Source organism: Carcharodon carcharias, chromosome 18 (assembly GCF_017639515.1).
Source record: "Carcharodon carcharias isolate sCarCar2 chromosome 18, sCarCar2.pri, whole genome shotgun sequence".
NCBI classification, from domain to species: Eukaryota; Metazoa; Chordata; class Chondrichthyes; order Lamniformes; family Lamnidae; genus Carcharodon; species Carcharodon carcharias.
The window spans coordinates 57,849,755-57,870,438 of record NC_054484.1 but is presented as its reverse complement, the minus strand read 5'-3'; the positions used below and the strand labels follow the sequence as shown (position 1 = coordinate 57,870,438).

At 42.1% G+C, this 20,684-nt stretch overlaps 1 protein-coding gene across 3 annotated transcripts in view; it reads left to right on the top strand.

The window, feature by feature from the left end:
- pola1 (polymerase (DNA directed), alpha 1) overlaps positions 1-20,684 on the top strand; it is a 255,935-nt gene that overhangs the window by 1,114 nt on the left and 234,137 nt on the right. For all 3 annotated transcript variants that reach the window (XM_041211966.1, XM_041211964.1, XM_041211965.1), the window contains exons 2-8: positions 4,357-4,481; positions 11,603-11,699; positions 11,871-11,951; positions 12,234-12,349; positions 15,709-15,771; positions 15,904-16,005; positions 17,125-17,341. In XM_041211966.1, coding sequence (XP_041067900.1) covers positions 4,357-4,481; positions 11,603-11,699; positions 11,871-11,951; positions 12,234-12,349; positions 15,709-15,771; positions 15,904-16,005; positions 17,125-17,341 — 801 coding nt within the window. The remainder of the gene's footprint in view (positions 1-4,356; positions 4,482-11,602; positions 11,700-11,870; positions 11,952-12,233; positions 12,350-15,708; positions 15,772-15,903; positions 16,006-17,124; positions 17,342-20,684) is intronic.

Genomic DNA, 20,684 nt, shown 5'->3' with positions numbered 1-20,684 from the left:
AAACAGTTCATTTATTTTGCTATGCTGCAACATCAGGAGTGACTGAAGGGTCTGATTCTTCAGCATCAGTCCTTTTGCAGTAAACATTTCATGTTCTTGTCGTTGAAAATCTTATTTGCACATATTTCATATCAACTTTTGCCAATATAATTTTTTGAATACGCTGAAAAGTGAGACATGTTGCTGAAGCTTTTTGTGTTCCATTCATCAGGACAAACACAAGAATGTCAAATTTCAAACAATCACAATTATACTACTGGAGAAAAGGATGCTGATTGTTTGGCAGGTTGACTGATTGGCTGAGGTGTGTGGCAGGCAGAATGTCTATTTGGACTGATTAGCAGCATCTGTTAGTGGAAAATACCACTTGCATAGCCACTGCTGAGGGATTGACTTCCAACAACCATGGCTATCTTCCTTTGTGCTGGGTATGGCTTCAACCAATAGGGAGTTGACCCCTGATTCACATTGACTTCAATTTTCCTCTGGCTCCTTGATGCCACATTCGGTCAAATGCCTCGATGTCATGGGCAGTCACTCTCGCCTCACCTCTGGAATTTAGTTCCTTTGTCCCTGTTTGGACCAAGGCTGTAATGAGGGCTGGAGCCAAGTAGAACCCAAACAGAGCAGACTATCTCTGAGTAAGTGCTGCTTGATAACACCGACGGCAACACCTTCCATAACTTTGCTGATGATTGAGAGTAGACTGATGTTAATTGGCCGGGTTGGATTTATCCTGCTTTTTATGGACTGATGTACCTGGACAATTTTCCACATTGTCGCATAGATGTTGTAACTGTACTTGAATATGTTGGCTAAGGGCGCAGTTAGTTCTGGAGCACAAATCTTCAGTGCTACAGTTGGGATGTAGTCTGGGCCCTTAACTTGTTACCAGTGTGGTCAACCGTTTCTGGTGATTATATGCAGTGAATCACATTGGCTGAAGACTGGCTTCTGTAATATTAGGGACCTTAGGAGGAGGCTGAGCTGGATCATTTGATACTTATGGCTGAAGCTGGTTGCAAATGCTTCAGCCTTGTCTTTTCCACTTGCATGAAGAATCCTGACATCACTGAGGATGGGGATGTTTGCGAAGCCTCTTCTTCACACTAGTTAATTGCCAACCATCTTTCAAACCTGGACCTGGCAGGACTGTAGAACTTTGAACTGATCTGTTGCATGTGGGATCACTTAATTCTGTCTATTGTATACTGCTACCGCTGTCCAGCATGCATGTAGCCCTGTGTTGTAGCTTCACCAGGTTGGCACCCTTAAATTTGGGTATGCATGGTGCTGCTTCTGGCATACTCTCCGACACTCCCCATTGAACCTGAGTTGGTCTCCTGGCTTGATGGTATTGGTATTGGTATAGGATATGGCCAAGTTACTAGGCCACATATTGTGGTTGAATCTAATTCTACAGCTGCTGAAGGCCCATAGCTCCCCAAGGATGCTCAGTTTTGAACAGAGATCTTTTCTGAATTTATTCCATGATGCTAGTACCAGAAAGTATGATGGAGGGATGAAGATGTGTGAAAATAGAACTTTATCTACACAAGGAGTGCGCGATTGTCACTCCAAACAACAACAATAACACAGATGCATTGGTGACGGGTGAGTTGGTATGGATGAGTTGCCCTTGAGAAGGTGGTGATGAGTTGCCTTCTTGAACCGCTGCAGTCCATGTGGGTGTAGGTACAACCACAGTGCTGTTAGGGAGGGAGTTCCAGGATTTTGACAGTGAAGAAATGGCAATATAATTCCAAGTCAGGATGGTGAGTGGCTTGGAGGGGAACTTGCAGGGGAACATTCATCTGATGCCCTAGTCCTTCTAGGTGGTAGAGTTCATGGGTTTGGAGGGCGTTGTCGAAGAAGCCTTGGTGAGTTGCTGCAGTGCATCTTGTAGATGGTAGACACTGCTGCCACCCTGTGCGTCGGGGGAGTAGATGCCCAAGGTGACGGATGGGGTGCCAATCAAGCAAACTGATTTGTCCTGGATGGTGTTGAGCTTCTTGAGTGAGGTCAGAGCTGCACTCCTCCAGGCAAGTGGAGAATATTCCATCACACTCCTAACTTGTGCCATGTAAATAGTGAACAGACTTTGTGGAGTCAGGAGGTGAGTTACACTCTGCAGAATCCCCAGCCTCTGACCTGTGTAGCCACAGTATTTATATGGCTGATCCAGTTCAGTTTCTGGTCAATGGTAACCCCCAGGATGATGGTAGTGGGGAATTCAGCTATGGTAATGCTATTTAATATCAAGGGGAGATGGTTAGCGCTGCCTGATAGCACTGTTGATGACCCCCTTCCATCACTTTATTGATGATGGAGAGCAGACTGATGGGCAGTAATTGGCCGGGTTCGATTTGTCCTGCTTTTTGTGACGTGAGATACGTGGACAATTTTCCACATTGCCAGGTAGGTGACAGTGTTTTGGCTGTACTGGAACAACCTGGCCAGGGGTGTGGCAAGCACTGGAGCACACGCCTTCAGTACTATTGCTGGAATGTTGTCAGGGCCCATAACCTTTTCAGTATCCTGTGCCTTCAGCTATTTCTTGATATCACGTGGCGTGAATCGAATTGGCTGAAGACTGGCATTTGTGATGCTGGGGACTTCTGGAGGAGACCGAATTGGATCATCCACTCTGCACTTCTGGCTGAAGATTGTTGCTCAACCTTGTTTTTTCCACTGTACTGGGCTCCCCCATCATTGAGATTGGGGATGTTTGTGGAGCCGCCTCCTCCTCCTCTTATTTGTTTAATTGTCCACCCCCATTCATGACTGGATGTGGCAGGACTGCAGAGCTTAGATCTGATCCGCTAGTTGTGGGATTGCTTAGCTCTGTCTATCACTTGCTGCTTTTGCTGTTTGGCATGCAAATAGTCCTGTGTTATAGATTCACCAGGTTGATACCTCGTTTTTAGGTATGTCTGGTACTGCTCCTGGCATGCCCATCTGCACTCTTCTTTGAAACATGTTCGATCCCCTGGCTTGATGGTAATGGTAGAGGGGGGACTATTCTGGACCATGAGGTTACAAATTGTGTTTGAGTACAATTCTGCTGCTGCGGATGGCCCACAGCGCCTCATGGATGCCCAATTTTGAGTTGCTAGTTCTGTTTGAAACCTATCCCATTTAGTTCTGTGGTAGTGGAACACAACATGTTGGAGATTATCTTCAATGTGAAGATGTGACTCCATGTTGGTCACTCCTACCAATGCTGTCATGGACAGGTGTATCTGTGATAGATAGATTGGTGAAGATAAAGTCAAGTATGTTTTTCCCTTTTGTGGTTCGCTCACCACCTGCTGCCGACCCAGTCTAGCAGCTATGTCATTTAGGAATTGGCCAGCTTGGTTAGTGGTGGTGCTACTGAGGCACACTTGGTGATGGATATTGAAGTCCTCCACCCAGAGTACACTCTGTGCCCTTGCCATCCTCAATGCTTTCTTCAAGTGGAGGAGTACGAATTCATCAGTTGAGGGCGAGATGGTATGTGATAGTCAGCAGGAGGTTTCCTTACCCATGTTTGACTTGCTGCCATTAGACTTCACGGAGTCAGAGTCAATGTTGAGATCTCCCAGGGCAACTCCATCCCAACTGTCTACAACTGTACCACTACCTCTGGTGGGTCTGTCCTGTCAGTGGGACAGGACATTCTCAGGGATGGTAATGATGGTATCTTGGACATGATTTGTAATGTATGATTAGCTGAGTTTAACTATTTCAGGCTGTTCCTTGATTAATCTGCGGGACAGCTCTCCCAATTCTGGCACAAGTCTTCAGATGTTAATGAGGAGGACTTTGCAGAGTTGGCCAGGCTGCGGTGTGCCTTTGTCGTTTCCTGTGCCTAGGTCAATGCTTGTGGGTCTGTCCTGTTCTTATTTTTGTTTCTTCTAGCGGTTTGATACAACTGAGAGACTTGCTAGACGATTTTAGGTTAAGAGTCAACCACACTGGGTCTGAGGTCAAGTGTAGATTAGACCAGGTAAGGATGGCAGATTTCTTTTCCAAAGGACATTAATGAGCCTGATGGGATTTTACAATAATCTGCTAGTTTGATGTTTACCATACGTGAGACCAGCTTTTGTTTCCAGATTTTTATTTAGTTAAGCATTTAAATTCCTCATGCCTGCAACCTAATGATTGCAAAGTAATCTCGTTTGAGAGCTAAATTTTCTTTAAGTGATATATATGAAGTGAAGCTCACCGAATCAAAGAATAGTACAGCATAGAGGGGGCTGTTCATCTCATTGAGTCTCTGTCTGCTCTTTCAAAGAGCAAGCCGGTTCATTCCATTCCTCACATCAGTTTGGAATAATGTATGATCTAATTTCAAATTTAATTTCTCAGATGGTGCTGACTCTTGTGGCTTGGCAGCAACACGCTCAAAACGTAATCGCAAAGATAAAGGAGGACGGGTAGCAGCACTAGAACGCCTGAAAAAGGCCAAGGCTGGCGAGAAAATAAAATACGAGGTAAACGGGTTAATTTGAACTTCTGAAAAGCCAATTTGATTAGGGAGAGGTATGTTAACTCAAAAGTTCTGACCATTAAATTTCCACAGTAATATTCTGTTTAGTACATGTGTTGATAAGGAAACCAAATTCATGTAACTAATATTAGTTTATTGGAAACCTACAGGCCAAACAGTATCTGTAGTGATTGTAGAAGATTCTCTAGCCAAGGGGGTAGGCAGTGATTTTTGTAGATGTGATCTAAAGTTCTGAATGTTACCTTGCTTTGCATTGACTGCCAGGGTTCAGGACATCACAAAGTGCATACCAAAGCCTCTCAATTGGAAGAGAGATTTGTCAGTGGCCATGCTTCATAAATGATGTTCTGCAAATGCAGTTCAAAGAGCTATATCTTAGATCAAGAAGTAAAACCACCAGGCTAGTAATCTCTGAAATTACTCCATGCCACAGACTGGGCTAGAAATGGAGAGAAAGATTAGGATTCCTGGGATATTGGGACTACTTATGGTACCAGGGAAGGTTGTGCAGGTAGGATGGCATTCAAGTTTCGTAAAGTCTACTACTTTTCCTATGTGGTAAAACATGGTGTTGATCAGTGAGGGGTGCATGAGAAAACAGGTGACTACGCTGGAGTGAGAAGGAGACTGAGAGAGGAGCGAATTAGGTTCATGTGATAAGTTCTGGTAAATCCTTTTCAGGTTTTAACTATAGATTAAGAATCAAGATCTGACATAATATTAAACTTCCAAGTAAGCTAGGTTAGTTTGTTAAGTAGAGAACTGGAGTGGCATTTATCTGTCAATCACCTGAAAGCAGTTGGTTCAAGCGGTGTTAATTACTGTAGCAGGAAGTTAAACTAGCTAGTGACTCATCAGAGGGCCTATAAAAAGACAGGCTTTTCAAACTGCACGATCAATAAGAGGTGCACGAGGAGATGGGCGACTACGCCGGAGTGAGACGGAGACTGAGGCAGTAGCAAATTAGGCCCTCTTCGGTGCAAGGGGGAAAGAGGTGTGGTATACAATGGAATTATTCTAAGTTAATTGAGTAATTAAATTAAGTAAATAACATAAGTAATAATGGCAGGACAGATGTTATGTTGCGGCTATGGAATGTGGGAGCTTTTGGATGCCAAGGCGATCCAGGACAAACACATCTGCAGGAAGTGTAAGCAGCTAGAGGAATTCAGGATTATTGATCGGGAAGCTGAATTGCAGACACTGCGCAACATAAGAGAGGGCAGAAATACCTGGACACTTTGTTCCAGATGATGGTCACACCTCTTAGAATGGGGTCATTTCTTTTGGTCAGCGGTGAGGGACAGGAGGACATGACTGTGAGTGAGTGGGACCGCATAAACAGTAGTGGAGGAGCCTCAGACTTTGTAATTGTCAGAGATTTGAGGTGCTCACAACATGTGTGGATGAAAGTGAGGTCTGCAAGGTGGATGAGCAGGCTGGCCATGGCACCGTGGCACAGGAAACCGTTCAAGTTAGGGGGAGCAAACAGGAATATAGTGGTAGTAGGGGACAGCATAGTGAGGAGGAGTGACACTGTTCTCTGAAGCAAAGAGCAAGAGTCCGGAAGGCTGTGTTGCCTGCCCAGTGCTAGGGTTCAGGACATCTGCTCAGGGCTGGAGAGGAACTTGTAGTAGGTGGGGGAGGATCCAGTTGTCGTGGTCCATGTCAGTACCAATGACATAGGCAGGGGAAGGAAGCAAGCTCTGCATAATAAGTTTAAGAAGCTAGTTACCAAATTAAGCAGAACCACAAAGATAATAATTTCTGGATTATTACCTGAGCCAATGTGCAAATTGGCATAGGACAAATAAGATTAAAGAGATAAATGCGTGGCTCAAAAACTGGTGTGGGAGAAGTGGGTTCCAGTTTGTGGGGCACTGGCAGCAGTATTGGAGAAAGTGAGGGCTGTACTGTTGGGGTGGTCTACACCTGAACTGTGCTGGGGCAAGTGTTCTTGTGAATTGCCTAACTAGGGAAGTAGAGGGCTTTAAACTAAACAAGGTGGGATAAGGGATCAAGCTTGCGTAGATGTGGCAAATCAAGGGGTAGATTCAAGGCAGGAAGTTATAATGGTAAAATGGGAAATGAGGGTCATAGAATAGCAGAAAGGAACAGAGAGATAAAACTTAAAAATAGATCAATAGTTAAGACTAGAGGTTACAAAGATAATAAAAAGACAAAACTAAAGGCTCTATATCTGAATGCACTTAGCATTCATAACAAAGTAAAAGAATTGGTAGCACACACTGAAGTAAATAAAATTAAACTTCCAAGTAAGCTAGGTTAGTTTGTTAAGTAGAGAACTGGAGTGGCATTTATCTGTCAATCACCTGAAAGCAGTTGGTTCAAGCGGTGTTAATTACTGTAGCAGGAAGTTAAACTAGCTAGTGACTCATCAGAGGGCCTATAAAAAGACAGGCTTTTCAAACTGCACGATCAATAAGAGGTGCACGAGGAGATGGGCGACTACGCCGGAGTGAGACGGAGACTGAGGCAGTAGCAAATTAGGCCCTCTTCGGTGCAAGGGGGAAAGAGGTGTGGTATACAATGGAATTATTCTAAGTTAATTGAGTAATTAAATTAAGTAAATAACATAAGTAATAATGGCAGGACAGATGTTATGTTGCGGCTATGGAATGTGGGAGCTTTTGGATGCCAAGGCGATCCAGGACAAACACATCTGCAGGAAGTGTAAGCAGCTAGAGGAATTCAGGATTATTGATCGGGAAGCTGAATTGCAGACACTGCGCAACATAAGAGAGGGCAGAAATACCTGGACACTTTGTTCCAGATGATGGTCACACCTCTTAGAATGGGGTCATTTCTTTTGGTCAGCGGTGAGGGACAGGAGGACATGACTGTGAGTGAGTGGGACCGCATAAACAGTAGTGGAGGAGCCTCAGACTTTGTAATTGTCAGAGATTTGAGGTGCTCACAACATGTGTGGATGAAAGTGAGGTCTGCAAGGTGGATGAGCAGGCTGGCCATGGCACCGTGGCACAGGAAACCGTTCAAGTTAGGGGGAGCAAACAGGAATATAGTGGTAGTAGGGGACAGCATAGTGAGGAGGAGTGACACTGTTCTCTGAAGCAAAGAGCAAGAGTCCGGAAGGCTGTGTTGCCTGCCCAGTGCTAGGGTTCAGGACATCTGCTCAGGGCTGGAGAGGAACTTGTAGTAGGTGGGGGAGGATCCAGTTGTCGTGGTCCATGTCAGTACCAATGACATAGGCAGGGGAAGGAAGCAAGCTCTGCATAATAAGTTTAAGAAGCTAGTTACCAAATTAAGCAGAACCACAAAGATAATAATTGGTAATAATTGGTAATAATTGGTAGCCATTATGGAGACGTAGCTATCGGATGACAAGGATTGGGTCCTGAATATTGAGGTGGGGAGGTGGTATATGACATTCAAGAAGAATAGGAAGCTAGGTAAAGGTGGAGGGGTAGCACTGTTGATTAAAGTTGGCATTGGTGCAATAGTTAGAGATGACCTTGGTTCAGGAGATCAGGATATAGAATCGGTTTGAGTGGAGGTGAGGAATAGTAGTGGAAAGAAGTCATTAGTGGTAGTGGACTACAGGCCCCCTAACAGTAACCACTATGATGGACAAAGTATACAAGAAGAAATACTGGCTGCTTGTGATAAAGGGACAACGATATTTTAATCTACATATGAACTGAAAAAATCATTTTGGCGGTAGTAACCCAGATGAGGAGTTCATAGAATACTTTTGAGATAGTTTCTTAGAGCAGCACGTTCTGCAACAAACCAGAAAGCAGGTTATATTAGATTTGGCATTGTGTAATGTGACAGGATTAATTAATGACCGCAGAGCGAAGGCACCCCTAGGTAGCAGCGACCACAATACGATTGAATTTTACATATAGCTTGAAGAGTGGGTTTAAGACTAGCATTTTAAACTTAAATAAGGGCAGCTATGTGGGCATGAAAGCTGAGCTAGCTGAAGTGAACTTGGATACTAGGCTAGAGGATAGATCAAGAGAAAAGCAGTGGCAGACATTTAAGGGGATATTTCAGAATACTCAGAATAAGTATATTCCTACTATAAAGAAAAATTCCAAGGGGAGGACCCAGCATCTATGGTTAACTAAAGAAGTTAAGGAAAACATCCAAATTAAGGAAAAAGCATATAACTGTGCAAAGATGAGTGGCAGGTCAGATGATTGGTCAGAATATAAAGAATGACAGATAATGACTAAAAGATTAATTAGGAGTAAGAAATTACGAGTATGAGAGGCAGCTAGCTAGAAATGGAAAAACGGATAGCAAGAGTTTCTACAGGTACTTAAAAAGGAAAGAGTAAGTCAAGTGAGTGTTGGTCCTCTAGTGAGTGACAATGGGGAGTTAATAGTAGATAAGGAAATGGCGAATGAAATGAACAAATATTTTGCTTCATCCTTCACTGTGGAGGATATAAAAACGTTCCAGTAATAGCTGTAGATCAGGAGGTGGAAGGGTGAGGGGAACTTGGTGAAATTATAATCATTAGGGAAGTGCTACTGAGAAACTAATGGAACTGCAGGCTGCAAGTCCTCGGGTTCTGATGGACTTCACCCTAGGGTCTTAAAAGAGGTGGCTAATGAGGTAGTAGATGCGTTGATGTTTTCCAAAAGTTGCTAGATTCTGGTAAGTTTCCATCAGGCTGGAAAGTAGCAAATATAACCCCTCAATTCAACAAGCAAGGGAGGCAGAAAACAGGAAACTATAGACCAGTTAGCTTGACATCTGCCACGAGGAAAATGTTAGAATTGATCAGTAGGGGGTTATAATTGGGCACTTAGAGAAACACAAAGTAATTGGGAAGAGTCAGGGAAGGGAAATCACATTTAACCAATTTATTGGAGCTCTACGAAGGAGTAACATGCACTGTGGATAGGAAAGGCTGTAGATGTCCTGTACTTGGATTTCCAGAAGGCATTTGATAAGGTGCCATGTCAGAAGTTTTTGCCGTTATGACCATAGCCGATGTTAATTGCTGCACTAACCAAATCCCAAAGGGAAACTTGGTTTCCTTTTTGTTTTGTATTCTGAAAACGAGAAGATGTACTGATCTCAGCAATAAGAAGTCTAGTCACATTTTTGGGTTTTAAAAATTAGAAGTAGATTTTTGTTAACAAGAATAAAAGAAAACTTAAGCACTCAAGGTTACAGTTAAACAGTTAAGCTTACTCTTACAATACATTCCCCCCAAAAAGACACTCTACATGGTCAGACCCACAAGTAAATACCTTCTAGTGAACACTCCTTTATAGATGTTTAACCATAAAAATCCAGTAATATTACCTAAGGCAAACTGCTGTAGCTTTAATAAAAGCATACCACATGACTTGTAGCTCTCTTCCACTTTGCTGTGGAAATCCAAACTTCAGAATAAAACTGTGTTTTACAGCCCAAGACTTTTCTGGCTTGGCTGGATGGCTGATTCAAACCTGCATCTTCTAGCCCAGAGCTACCAGCTCAAGCAGCCCCTAGCTCAGCTCCAGCTACTACATCTAACAACTCGGCTCACAACTACAGGAACTCTAAAATATATTTTTTCCCCTTTCATCTCAGGTTCCATTGTTCTCACACCTCTTTGAAACTCCAATCCTTCCAAATATAAAAACTTTCATGTTGCTATTTAGTCTTTGCTTTCGGGTCAATAAAATATAATACCCCCACTTCTGTTTACTTATGGAACTCCTGCAAGATGCAAACATGTTTCCTGGCACTTCTGACTTCCTGTTGATATTCAAACAAACTCTCAACTTATCTAAAAATGCAAATGTTAGATCTAACCTATTCACTTGTATCTCAAGCCAAACACCTCTATCCTTTTCATGCTTTAAACCTCCCAGACAATCTGTTTTCTATTAATCTCTGCTCAGCTTAATTCAATCATATACACATGCACACACAGTCTTCATCACAGAATAACACAATATTTCCCAAAAAATATTTTAAAAAGTAACATCCATTCTCACATTGTGGAAAATAAAAGCTCATGGTGTAGCTGGGGTAACTATTAGCATTGATAGAAGATTGGCTGGCTGGCTGACAGAAAATAGAATGCATAAATGGGTCTTTTCTGATGGCTGCATGTGACAAGTGGAGTCCCACAGCGGTCTGCTGGCGTCTCAACTTTTTGCAATTTATATCAATGATTTAGATGAGGGGAGCGAAGGCATGATAGCTAAATTTGCAGATGTCACAAAGATAGGTAGGAAAGTATGTTGTGAAGAGGACATAAAAGTTGCAGACAGATATAGATAGGTTGAGTGAGTGGGCAAAAATGTGGCAGATGGAGTATAGTGTGAGAAAATGTGAAGTTGTTCACTTTAGTAGGCAGAATAAAATGGAGAATGAATGCAGAATTCTGAGCTGCAGAAGGATCTAGGTGTTCTAGTGCATGAGTCACAAAAAGTTAGTATGCAGGTATAGCAAGTAATTATGGAGGCTAATGGAATGCTATCTTTTATTATGAGAAGAATTGAAGAGTTATACAGGACATTGGTGGAACCACACCTTGATTATTATGTGCAGTTTTGGACTCCATATTTAAGGAAGAATGTAAATGCGTTGGAGGCGGTTCAGAGGAGGTTTACTAGATTGATACCTGGAATGAGTGGGTTGAATTTTGAGGGACGCTAAGACAGACTGGGCTTGTATCCATTGGAGTTTAGAAGAGTGAGGGGTGATTTGATTGAAGTATTAAGAACCTGAACGATATTGACAAGGTGGACGTGGAAAAGATGTTTCCTCTTGTGGGTGAGTCCAGAACTAGGGGGCACTATTTTAAAATTAGGCGTTGCCCTTTTAGGACAGAGATGAGGAGAATTTTTTTCTCTTGAGGGTTCTGAGACTATGAAACTCTCTGCCTCAGATGGTGATGGAGGTGGGGTCATTGAATATTTTTTAAGGCGGAGGTAGGTAGATTCTTGTTAGGCAAGGGAATCTAAGGTTATCGGGGGTAGATGGGAATGTGGAATTTGAAACACAAACAGATTAGCCATGTTCTTAATGAATGGCGGAGTAGGCTCGAGGGGCCGAATTGCCTCCTTCTCCTATTTCATATGTCAGTATGAATCTACTATCTTTCAGGTTGAAAAGATTTCAAATGTCTATGAGGAACTTGATGAAAATCAGTACTCCAAACTTGTGTGTGAACGCCAGGATGATGACTGGATAGTTGATGATGGTAGGTTCTAAAATTCATTAAATTCCCTGTTTATAATGGAGCTATATGTCCTGCTAAGGTAAATTCCATAAGATTTGATGGGAGTCATCCCTGTATGTACATGTGCTTCTAAATATGATATTCCTACTATTATTGTTGAAAACTTGTTAATATTGCATTTGTGTTTGCCAGATGGGATTGGTTATGTGGAAGATGGTCGAGAAATTTTTGATGATGATTTGGAGGAAGATGTATTTGATGCAAAAAGCAAAGGTAAGCATTTGGCAATAAAAACCGAGGATGCTGGAAACACTCAGCATGTCAGGCAGCATCTATGGATTGAGAAACATGGTTAAACCTTCAGGTCAATGATCTTATTTGATCAGAACTTGACGAAGCTGGAAGCTTAAAAATCTTACTAGCAAGTGCAAAAGCAGGGTACTTGCATGAAATTGACAGGAACGCAGATGCTGCCTGACCTGACTATTTCTGATGTTTTCTGTTGTTATTTAGATGTCACCTTCCTTTAAAATGCTGCTCTGTGTGCTTTTATAGGCAAAGGAAGGTCCAGTGCAAATAAAGAGAAGAAAAATGTGAGGAATATGATGGTTTCAAAGCCCAACAGCATCAAATCTATGTTTTTGGCCAGCACGACCAAGAAAAAAACTGAGGTGTGGCACAATTTCTTCATAGTGAATGACATTCATGCTTCCTGCTTTTCCCATAACTTGTGGATTTTTTTTCTCATTCTCTTGTCCTTTTGGAAAACTCAGTTCATGGCACACTGCTAACAGCAAAATGCAATTTTATAACATCCAATATTGGTATGCACCAATTTAGACTTTGAGAGTAGTGTTTTGTGTACTAATATTGCTTGTGTGCAATGGGATATTATGTATGGAAATGCACATTAAATTGTTGATTTTCTGACTGCATTTTAGACCACATATCTTATCCTTGCCTTTGTTCTTTGCCATCTTGACTTTTCATTATTTTCCACTTGCACTGCATGTTCTGGAATCATGAGAGCTTCAGTTAAACAGAAATAGGGAAAGTGTTGGGAATTGTCAAAGGCCTGACTTTTTAGTTGAGTCCTGAATGTCCTTTTTTAAAATAACCTGAAGGACTTAATTGGTGTCCCCCTGTAATATGCATAGGAAGGGATTTAACTTGTCCTCAAGCGTGGTAAAGATCTTCAAGTTTTGTGAGCAATCCCCTCATGTTAAATTTTGTTTCAAAGTTGACCAGGATCCATTGCCTTCCTCACTGTTGGTGAGGACTGCATGAGTCATAGGGTTGTTGCTTAATTTAAAGCAACAAAACCAATGCTTGTTTGGTTGGTTAGTTTTTGGTATTAGAGCAGTGAGGTGACAGAGCCCAATCTGACTTTTAGCCTCAAAGAATGGAGCTTGTTTCCCAATCAAAGTGTTGCCAACTACAAATCTGTTTGAATCCTTCCCAAAGGCCCTTTTGGCATCCCTTGATGCCCATAGCCTGCATCAGCCCAACTCGCATTGGGTATTTTAAAATTGAACACCTGCTTAATTATAATATCCCTGTTGTACCTTCAAAATCTATTTTGGATTTTGCAACAATTCTGATTCTTGACTGTCAGATTTGCCAAAATAGAACATCAGTTGCCTATGTCGCTTGTAGGGACCTGGACTCGTGTTTGAATCCCACCGTCTATCTATATTCCAAGTTTAAAACACAACCTTACTGCACTCAGGAAGCCATTCAGCCCATCACGCATGTGGAGGCTCTCTGAGAATGATCCACTTAGTCCCTTTCCCAAAGCTCTTTTAATTTTTTTCTTTTTTTTCAAATACTTATCCACTTCCTTTTTTTCAAAAGCAATTGTGAATTTTGCTTTCACCACAGTTTCTTTTGTTGTATCCATGCTACCCTAAATTAAAATAATTCTCCTAATCTCCTCTTTGGGTGCAATCTTTTATTTACTGTATTAGAACCTTCCTTGCAGAATGTTGACAACTTTTCTTGGATTTGCTCCTCCTCTGCTCTGATGAAATTCCCTCAGGTTCTCTTGTGTCTCCTCATGGGATTCTTTTTGCTGGTATGCTAGTGAATCTTTTCTGTCCCCTCTATGGCTTCTACATCTTTCCTAAAGTAAGGCACCCAAATCTGGACACCTCATTGGTCCAATTAATGATTTATATAAGATACCATTATTATCTTCTTTGCTTTGGTACTCAATGCTTTTATTTATAACATTTGGCTTCTCTGGTGAACTCTAGGTTGTAATACTTGGGCCAGAACTCCCCTGTTATATTCAGCAGGGGCATGATTACTTTTAGGTCAATTTGCAACAGCATTAATGGTGTAATAAATGAAAGCACAACACTGCAGATTCTGGAAATCTGAAATGAAGATAGTGCTGCAAATACTCAGCAGGCCAGGCAGCATCTGTGGAGAGAGAAACAGGGTTGACGTTTCAAGTCAAATATGAGTTTGTGTATGGAGAGGTGGGTGTTGGTGGGGGAGTGGGGGGATCTGGTACTCGACTGCTTTAGCCATTTCTGGCTGGTCGTCAAAGGTCTCGATCTCGTTGCTCAGAAGTGGACAGTACCCTCAGATCATCCTGGTGAGCAAAGATAACTCTTAGTTTCATTTATCCACTACCAACCACCTGTCCACTGCCCTCCCCACCCTCACCACCAACAACGTGAACTGCAGATCATTACCACCCTCTCGAGGGCAGTTAAGGATGGGCAATAAATGCTGGTCAGGCCAGCGACGCCCACATCCCATGAACAAATTTTTTTTTTTAAGTGCGATGAGCTCATGGACTTCTTTTGTTACTCAATGAGACTACCTGATTAGCTGCATCCCTGTCTCATTCACTCCCCGCCCTGCTCTCTTCACCCCTTCCTCTGGACCACCAAGACAAATAGGGTCTCTCTGGAGTTTCTATCCTACCTGCACTCAGGCCTCCCTGTGTTCATGCTGCCCAAGAGACCCACTTCTTGCTTCCTTGGCCTTTCTGACTAAATTGCTCACCACAAAAATTTTCATCCTTGCCTCCATGCTGGCTGATATTATAAATTGTTTCTTCTCTAGTATTACCCCAGCCTCTTCCGGCTGGCCTCGATCTTTCTGTCCTTTTCGATCATCAGCCCATCTCCAACCTTCCATTCCTCTCCAGAGTACTTGAAGCATTTGTTGCCTCCTCAATCTGCAATCTTTCCTGCAACTCCAAGTTTGAACCTCTCCAGTCGGGCTTCTGCCTCCCTGCAGGACCAAACTAGCACTGATCATGAATTACATCCTTTATGACTGTGACTTTGGTGCATTATCTCATCTTGTCTCCCTTGGTCTCTCTACAGCTTTTGACACAATTGACCGTATCATCTTCCTCCAATTCCTCTCTGTTGTCCAACTTGGCGTGACACTTGGTTCTATATTTACCTACCAGTTGTAGCCAGATCATTACCAGCAGTTCTTTTTCTTCCCACTCGAGTACCTTTAACTCCAGGGACCTTCAAGGATTTATCCTTGTCTATTACCCACTGCCCCCCACACTTCACCGACATCTACACACTGCCTCCTAGCAGCACCATCCACAGATGTGGAGTTAGCTTCCACAAGCATGCCTCCACTGGCTGAGTTGTAAGATTGCTTGTCCTACGTCCCTGGCATTTTATCTTGCCGTGCAACCCCTCTGATTGCTCTGTTCCTCTGGTTCTAACAACCTGTACATCTCCTTCCTCCCTTCACCCATACTCTAGTATTCCCTTCCTAACCTCTGCCTTTCCACCTAACCCTTCCTTTTAAGACTCTCCTTGAAGCCTACCTCTTTGACCAAGCTTTCAGACACCTGTCCTTACTTTGATATCCATTTTTTGGTTAGGTCTCTGAAACATTTTGGGATTTTTTTCTGTACTAGGGACACGATGCAAATTATGATTGGCTGTGGAGATGGCATGTCACTGACCATTCTGAGGAGAGAAAGGGTTCCATATATTTTTCCCTGTAGTAAATAATTTTTTTCAATTTTACAATCTTTTTGCAGAAAGATGTTGATCTGTCCAAGGATGATTTACTGGGAGATATTCTTCAGGATCTTCATGCAGAGGTAAAGACCCAAATCATGTTTAAATTATTTCAGATAATTACATGTATCCCTCTTCCTATTGTGTTTTTTTTTACTGCATGAATAGCATTTGTGTTTATGAATTCCTAAGTAATCAATGTTTGAACTTGACAGACATCTTCGCTACCTGTGCCGCCACCTGCAGTAGTTATGAAGAGGAGGAAGCCCGCTGGAGTATCAGCTAATCCATTTTCTATCAAACCACCCACCCTGAAGGTACCTCAGTAAATGGCTTTGATAAATTAAAAAAAAATCATCCCTATTCCTTGAATTGGAAAGCGAACAGTAAAATCTCTGACATGGTTTCATTGTGACTGCTCCTGATTGCTGAAAGAAACCTGGGGCATATGTTCCTAGCTGTTCTTTTTATGTCTTTATTAAACATTTTTTAAGTGTATAATTTAAAATATCACTATTGATGACCAGATTTTCTAATGGCATTTTGAGCCCTCTGTGCCAGTGCTGTAGCAAATATGTTGCAGAATATTCAATCCATATATATTCCAATTCTTCTGCATGCTTTCTCTCTCTCTCTGGTGTAATCAAATATGAGGGTGTGAGGCAGCTTGCAAACAGCTTGGGCAAGTGAGATGTATTAATGAAGACATCAAAGACCAAAAACGTACATAACTGAGGTCATTGCCATTGTCCATAAGATTATAACATGTCGCTCATGTGAAATGTAAATTCAGCAAAAGGTTTTGCCAAGTGTGGAGTTAAATTACTTTGCAACATTCCATGCCCTTTTAGTGTCACGTGATGAACTTCCTGCACCATCATCATACCAGAGTGCCTGATGACCACCTCTGGCTCTAGGTTTCTCAATGAGAGACTGAGAAGGGACATGACCAGTTGTAATAATTCCACCAAAATTGAGGCAAGTCGATAAATCCACAAGAAATTATGAGGTGATCTCCGGCTGCCCGGCAGCCATTGCTGGATTTTATGGTGTGTAAGTTGTTGGAAGAAGGGAAGACTGACAGACAAGGAGTGCCACAGTTTTGTGGGGAGGAGGATGATAATTTGTAGGGGTGGAGGGGGAGATAATTAAATCTTATAAAAGAAATGAGAGAAAGTTTGGGTGAGCAAACATGAGTAGAGTAACAAACTAGAGAGGAGGACAGTTGAAAATGAGATTGGAGGCTACAGGTAAGAGAGATTTTTGACAGCTCCTGACACCCTCCTTCCAATATTTTGATCTTTAATAGTCACTGTCATGCTGCATCATTGCAACATCACGAGTTTTCAGGTAATATTTGTGATCTGACAGCAGTTCAATTCTTGGCTATTTCCAAAATAAAGTTAAAGTTTGCATTTCTTTTTTTCAATCCTCAGGTTTCTCCAGTCCTTGGTTCTAATCACCAGAACAATTCTGTAAGGAAAACAGTCGTTACTAAAGAAGTGGCCAGCGTTGTGGATTCATCCCAGCATGTTCCTGTGAGTTCCTCAATCAAACAGATGACTGTGAAGCAAGAAGGAAAGAGGGTGGAATCGGTAGACAAAGGGAACTGTCTGGAGACTGTGATTGTAAAAGATGAGAAACTTGCTGAAGGTATAAAACTTCTACTTATATATTTTCCTTTGCCTTGTCTTCGTGGTCTTGTTTCAAGGGTTATGACCAGCCCTCTAATGTAATACCCAGTGGACTAATTGTTTATGTGTAATTCCAAACCGTGAGGTATTTAATTAGTCAGAATCTGATGGATATTGTGATCCTGTTATCCATGTGCATGTAGCTTTGTTTTTGGTACACTCTTTTAATCATTTGTGTGCATTTCTCCCTGTAACCCAGCTTTTTGATTTAACGTGTCTTTATTTATATGTCTGACATTGCCACAATGATTTGCAAACCTAGAATTTTTTTGTATGTATGTCACTATAACCCACACTTATCAAGTCCATTTCCATTGCTGTGCTTTTTATTTTGATCTTGGGATGTGGATCATGCTGGAAAGGCCACATTAATTTGCTATCCCTAGTTGTCCTGAGAAGATGGTGGTGAAATTTCTATAATTGCTGTGGCTATTGTGCTGTTGGTGTATCCATAGTGGCGTTAGATAGGAAATTCCAGGACATTATTTCCCAGCAATGTGTCAGAATAACATCTGGCTTAGAGGGGAGATTGATAATGGCGTTTCTAACATTGTTGCTCTGTCTATCATGGTGGCAGAGGTGGTTGGAGTAGGAGGTGAAGTAAACTCCACTGCATCCTATAGGTGTCATATAGTGCAGCCACATTGTATAAGTGGTGGAGAGAGTTAATATTGGGCTCAGGATCACTGATCTACTTGGTGCTATGCTTGTTGAAGCAGCACCCATCCAGGTAAATGGAGAATATGCTATCACACTCCTGGCTTGAGCCTTGCAGATGTGGAGAGGCTTTGAGGATGTTGAGGGGAGGGTCACCTTGAGCAAAGCATTCAGCCTCTGGACTTCTCAAGAGCAGTTAGAGATTGGCAACAAATCCTGACCTAGCCAGCGATGCCCACATCATGTGAAAAAATGAATAAAGTCTCTGCCCTGCTCCCAGGATATTGATACGGCTGGACCAATTAAACTTCTGGTCAATGGTGCAACCTAAGGTGGTGTTGGCCAGGGGCTTGCCAATGTTGGTGCTGTTGATAGGCAAGGAGAGATGATTAGACTTTCTCTTGTTGAAGATAATTAAGAATTACAAGTCATTACCTGGCGCTTGCATGTATGACTGTTAGTTGTGCTTGTCAGTCCAAGCTCATATTTTATACAAGTCAAGCTATAGGCTAGCATTGGAGTTGTAAATGGACCTGAACAGTTGACTTGTCAGTAAAAAGCCCTACTTTTGAACCTATAGTTGTAGGTAGGTTGTTGATGAAGCAGTTGAAGGTGGCTGGACTGAAGATGCTACTCTCAATGAACTCTTGCAGTGATGTCCTATGGCTGTGACAGCCACAGCCATCATTCTTTATGTTAGATAAGATTACAGCCATTCCTTTGACCTCCATTTTGTTTGGGCTCCAATGTGCTCCTGTCAATTGAATGCTGCATCTCCTCTTGCATATTCAGATTTTTTTTTCTTGTTTTGATCAAGGCCATGATGAGGTTTGCAGCTTGGTCCCTGAACTGACTGAGTTGGGTGTCACCGTTAACTCCTTCCATCTCTTCACTGATAGGATGATAATTGGCCAGGTTAGACTTATCCAATTTATGTGCATAGGACCAACCCCAGCAATCTTCCATATTGTCAGATGGATACCAGTCTAATGCCTGTACTGGAACAGCTTGGCTGGGGAACAGCTAACTCTGGTAGACATGTCTCGAGCTCTACAGCCAGCGTATTGTCAGAGCCCATGGTCTCTGCTTCAGTGCTGCTTAAATTCACATTGAATAAACCGTGTTGGCTAGACGTGGCGGGCAGGGGGGATGATGGGGATCTTGGGAGTTGGGGGGAGATTGAGTGGAATCACCCACTCAGCACTTTTGCTGCTTCTTTTACTTCGATTATTTAAAATTATTAAATGTTGGTTGATTAACAGTCAACAAAACAGCTGTTTAAAATACAGTTTAAAAAAAATGAGTGCATTATTGGCTGTGTGTGGTGAGAGAGCTCTTTCAACTTGCTGCTAATGGTATGATGTAAATTTGTAACTGCACTGAACCATTCCCTCTTGCAATGCTTTCATCGCACTTCTTGTAAACAAGATTTTGTCCGAACATCGCACGCTAGTCCTGATGGCAGGTAATGTAGTGAGTTTCTTTACCTGTAACATGATTGGACACGCTGGTTCAGCCCAGTTTTCTGGTTTGATTAGTACTGTGTGAGACAAAGAAAAGTTGTCTCCTAGAAACTGTACATGGTGGCCAGTGACCATTTTGGACCTCCCCTTGCCTTAGCTACAAATGTGTAGAGCACTCAATATTATCAGTATACATTTATCCACAAATTCTATCTTTGTACATTGACAATACAGTAGAGCTGGTCACGCCAATATCTAATTAAGCTTTCAAGTCAAGATTATTTAATGGAGCCCTGTCCTAATGTGGTTGAACAACAAAACCCAAAGAACAGTATTGGAAAACAGTGAAAAGAGCGGCAAAAACTCAACCAGAGAATAGGAGACAAAAAGATGAGAGGGAATAAAGATCCAAGGTCTGAAGAGAAAGAAGTGGTTAAAAAGATAGGAGAGAAATTTGATTCAGACTTTGGATTGAGAATAGTTCTTGAGTTTAGGAGGACAAGCTGACTTTTTGGCTTTGAATCTCAGGTATCAGACTGATGCAGATTGAGTCTGCTGGCTGGCTTTCTGGTTTGAGTGCAATATTGTAAAGTAGACGAGGTACTTTTAAAATTTGTGACCAGCACTGCTAAAGTTTATAATTCCCTGACAGTACATAAATTAGAAGAGTTATACTGGGGCTGCAGTGTTTATTTTCTATTAGATTTTAACCTTCGATGCCCCTTGGCCCAGCCATTAATGTAAATGTGTGCCCAATGCCTGTACAGCTTGTCAGTGATTCTTAGAATTAAGTCACAAAATTGGTGACATTTAAGTAGTAAATGAAAATACTGATGGACTGGGGGTGTGGGGTGGATGGTGGGAGAGAAATTGCAATAGATTTCAAATACAGAGGGCATCTGGGAAATCACCTCATTGACCCTCAGTGTTGTTATGATTATCAGTGTGTCTGAGTAATTGAGAGCAGGAGAAAAGGAAAACCGATCCAATCAGAAGTAGGAAATACTGAGTTCAGCTCCTGCACCATGTTTTTCATTGTGAGCACTAGGTGGTGGTAGAACAAAGCTTAGAGATTGCAGTGCTAAAGGAGGTTTGATTACGACACATGCCTCCTGAAAAAAGGCCATGTTGTATAATTAGATAAAAATATTGATGTGAACTAATTTAAGATATATACCTTTC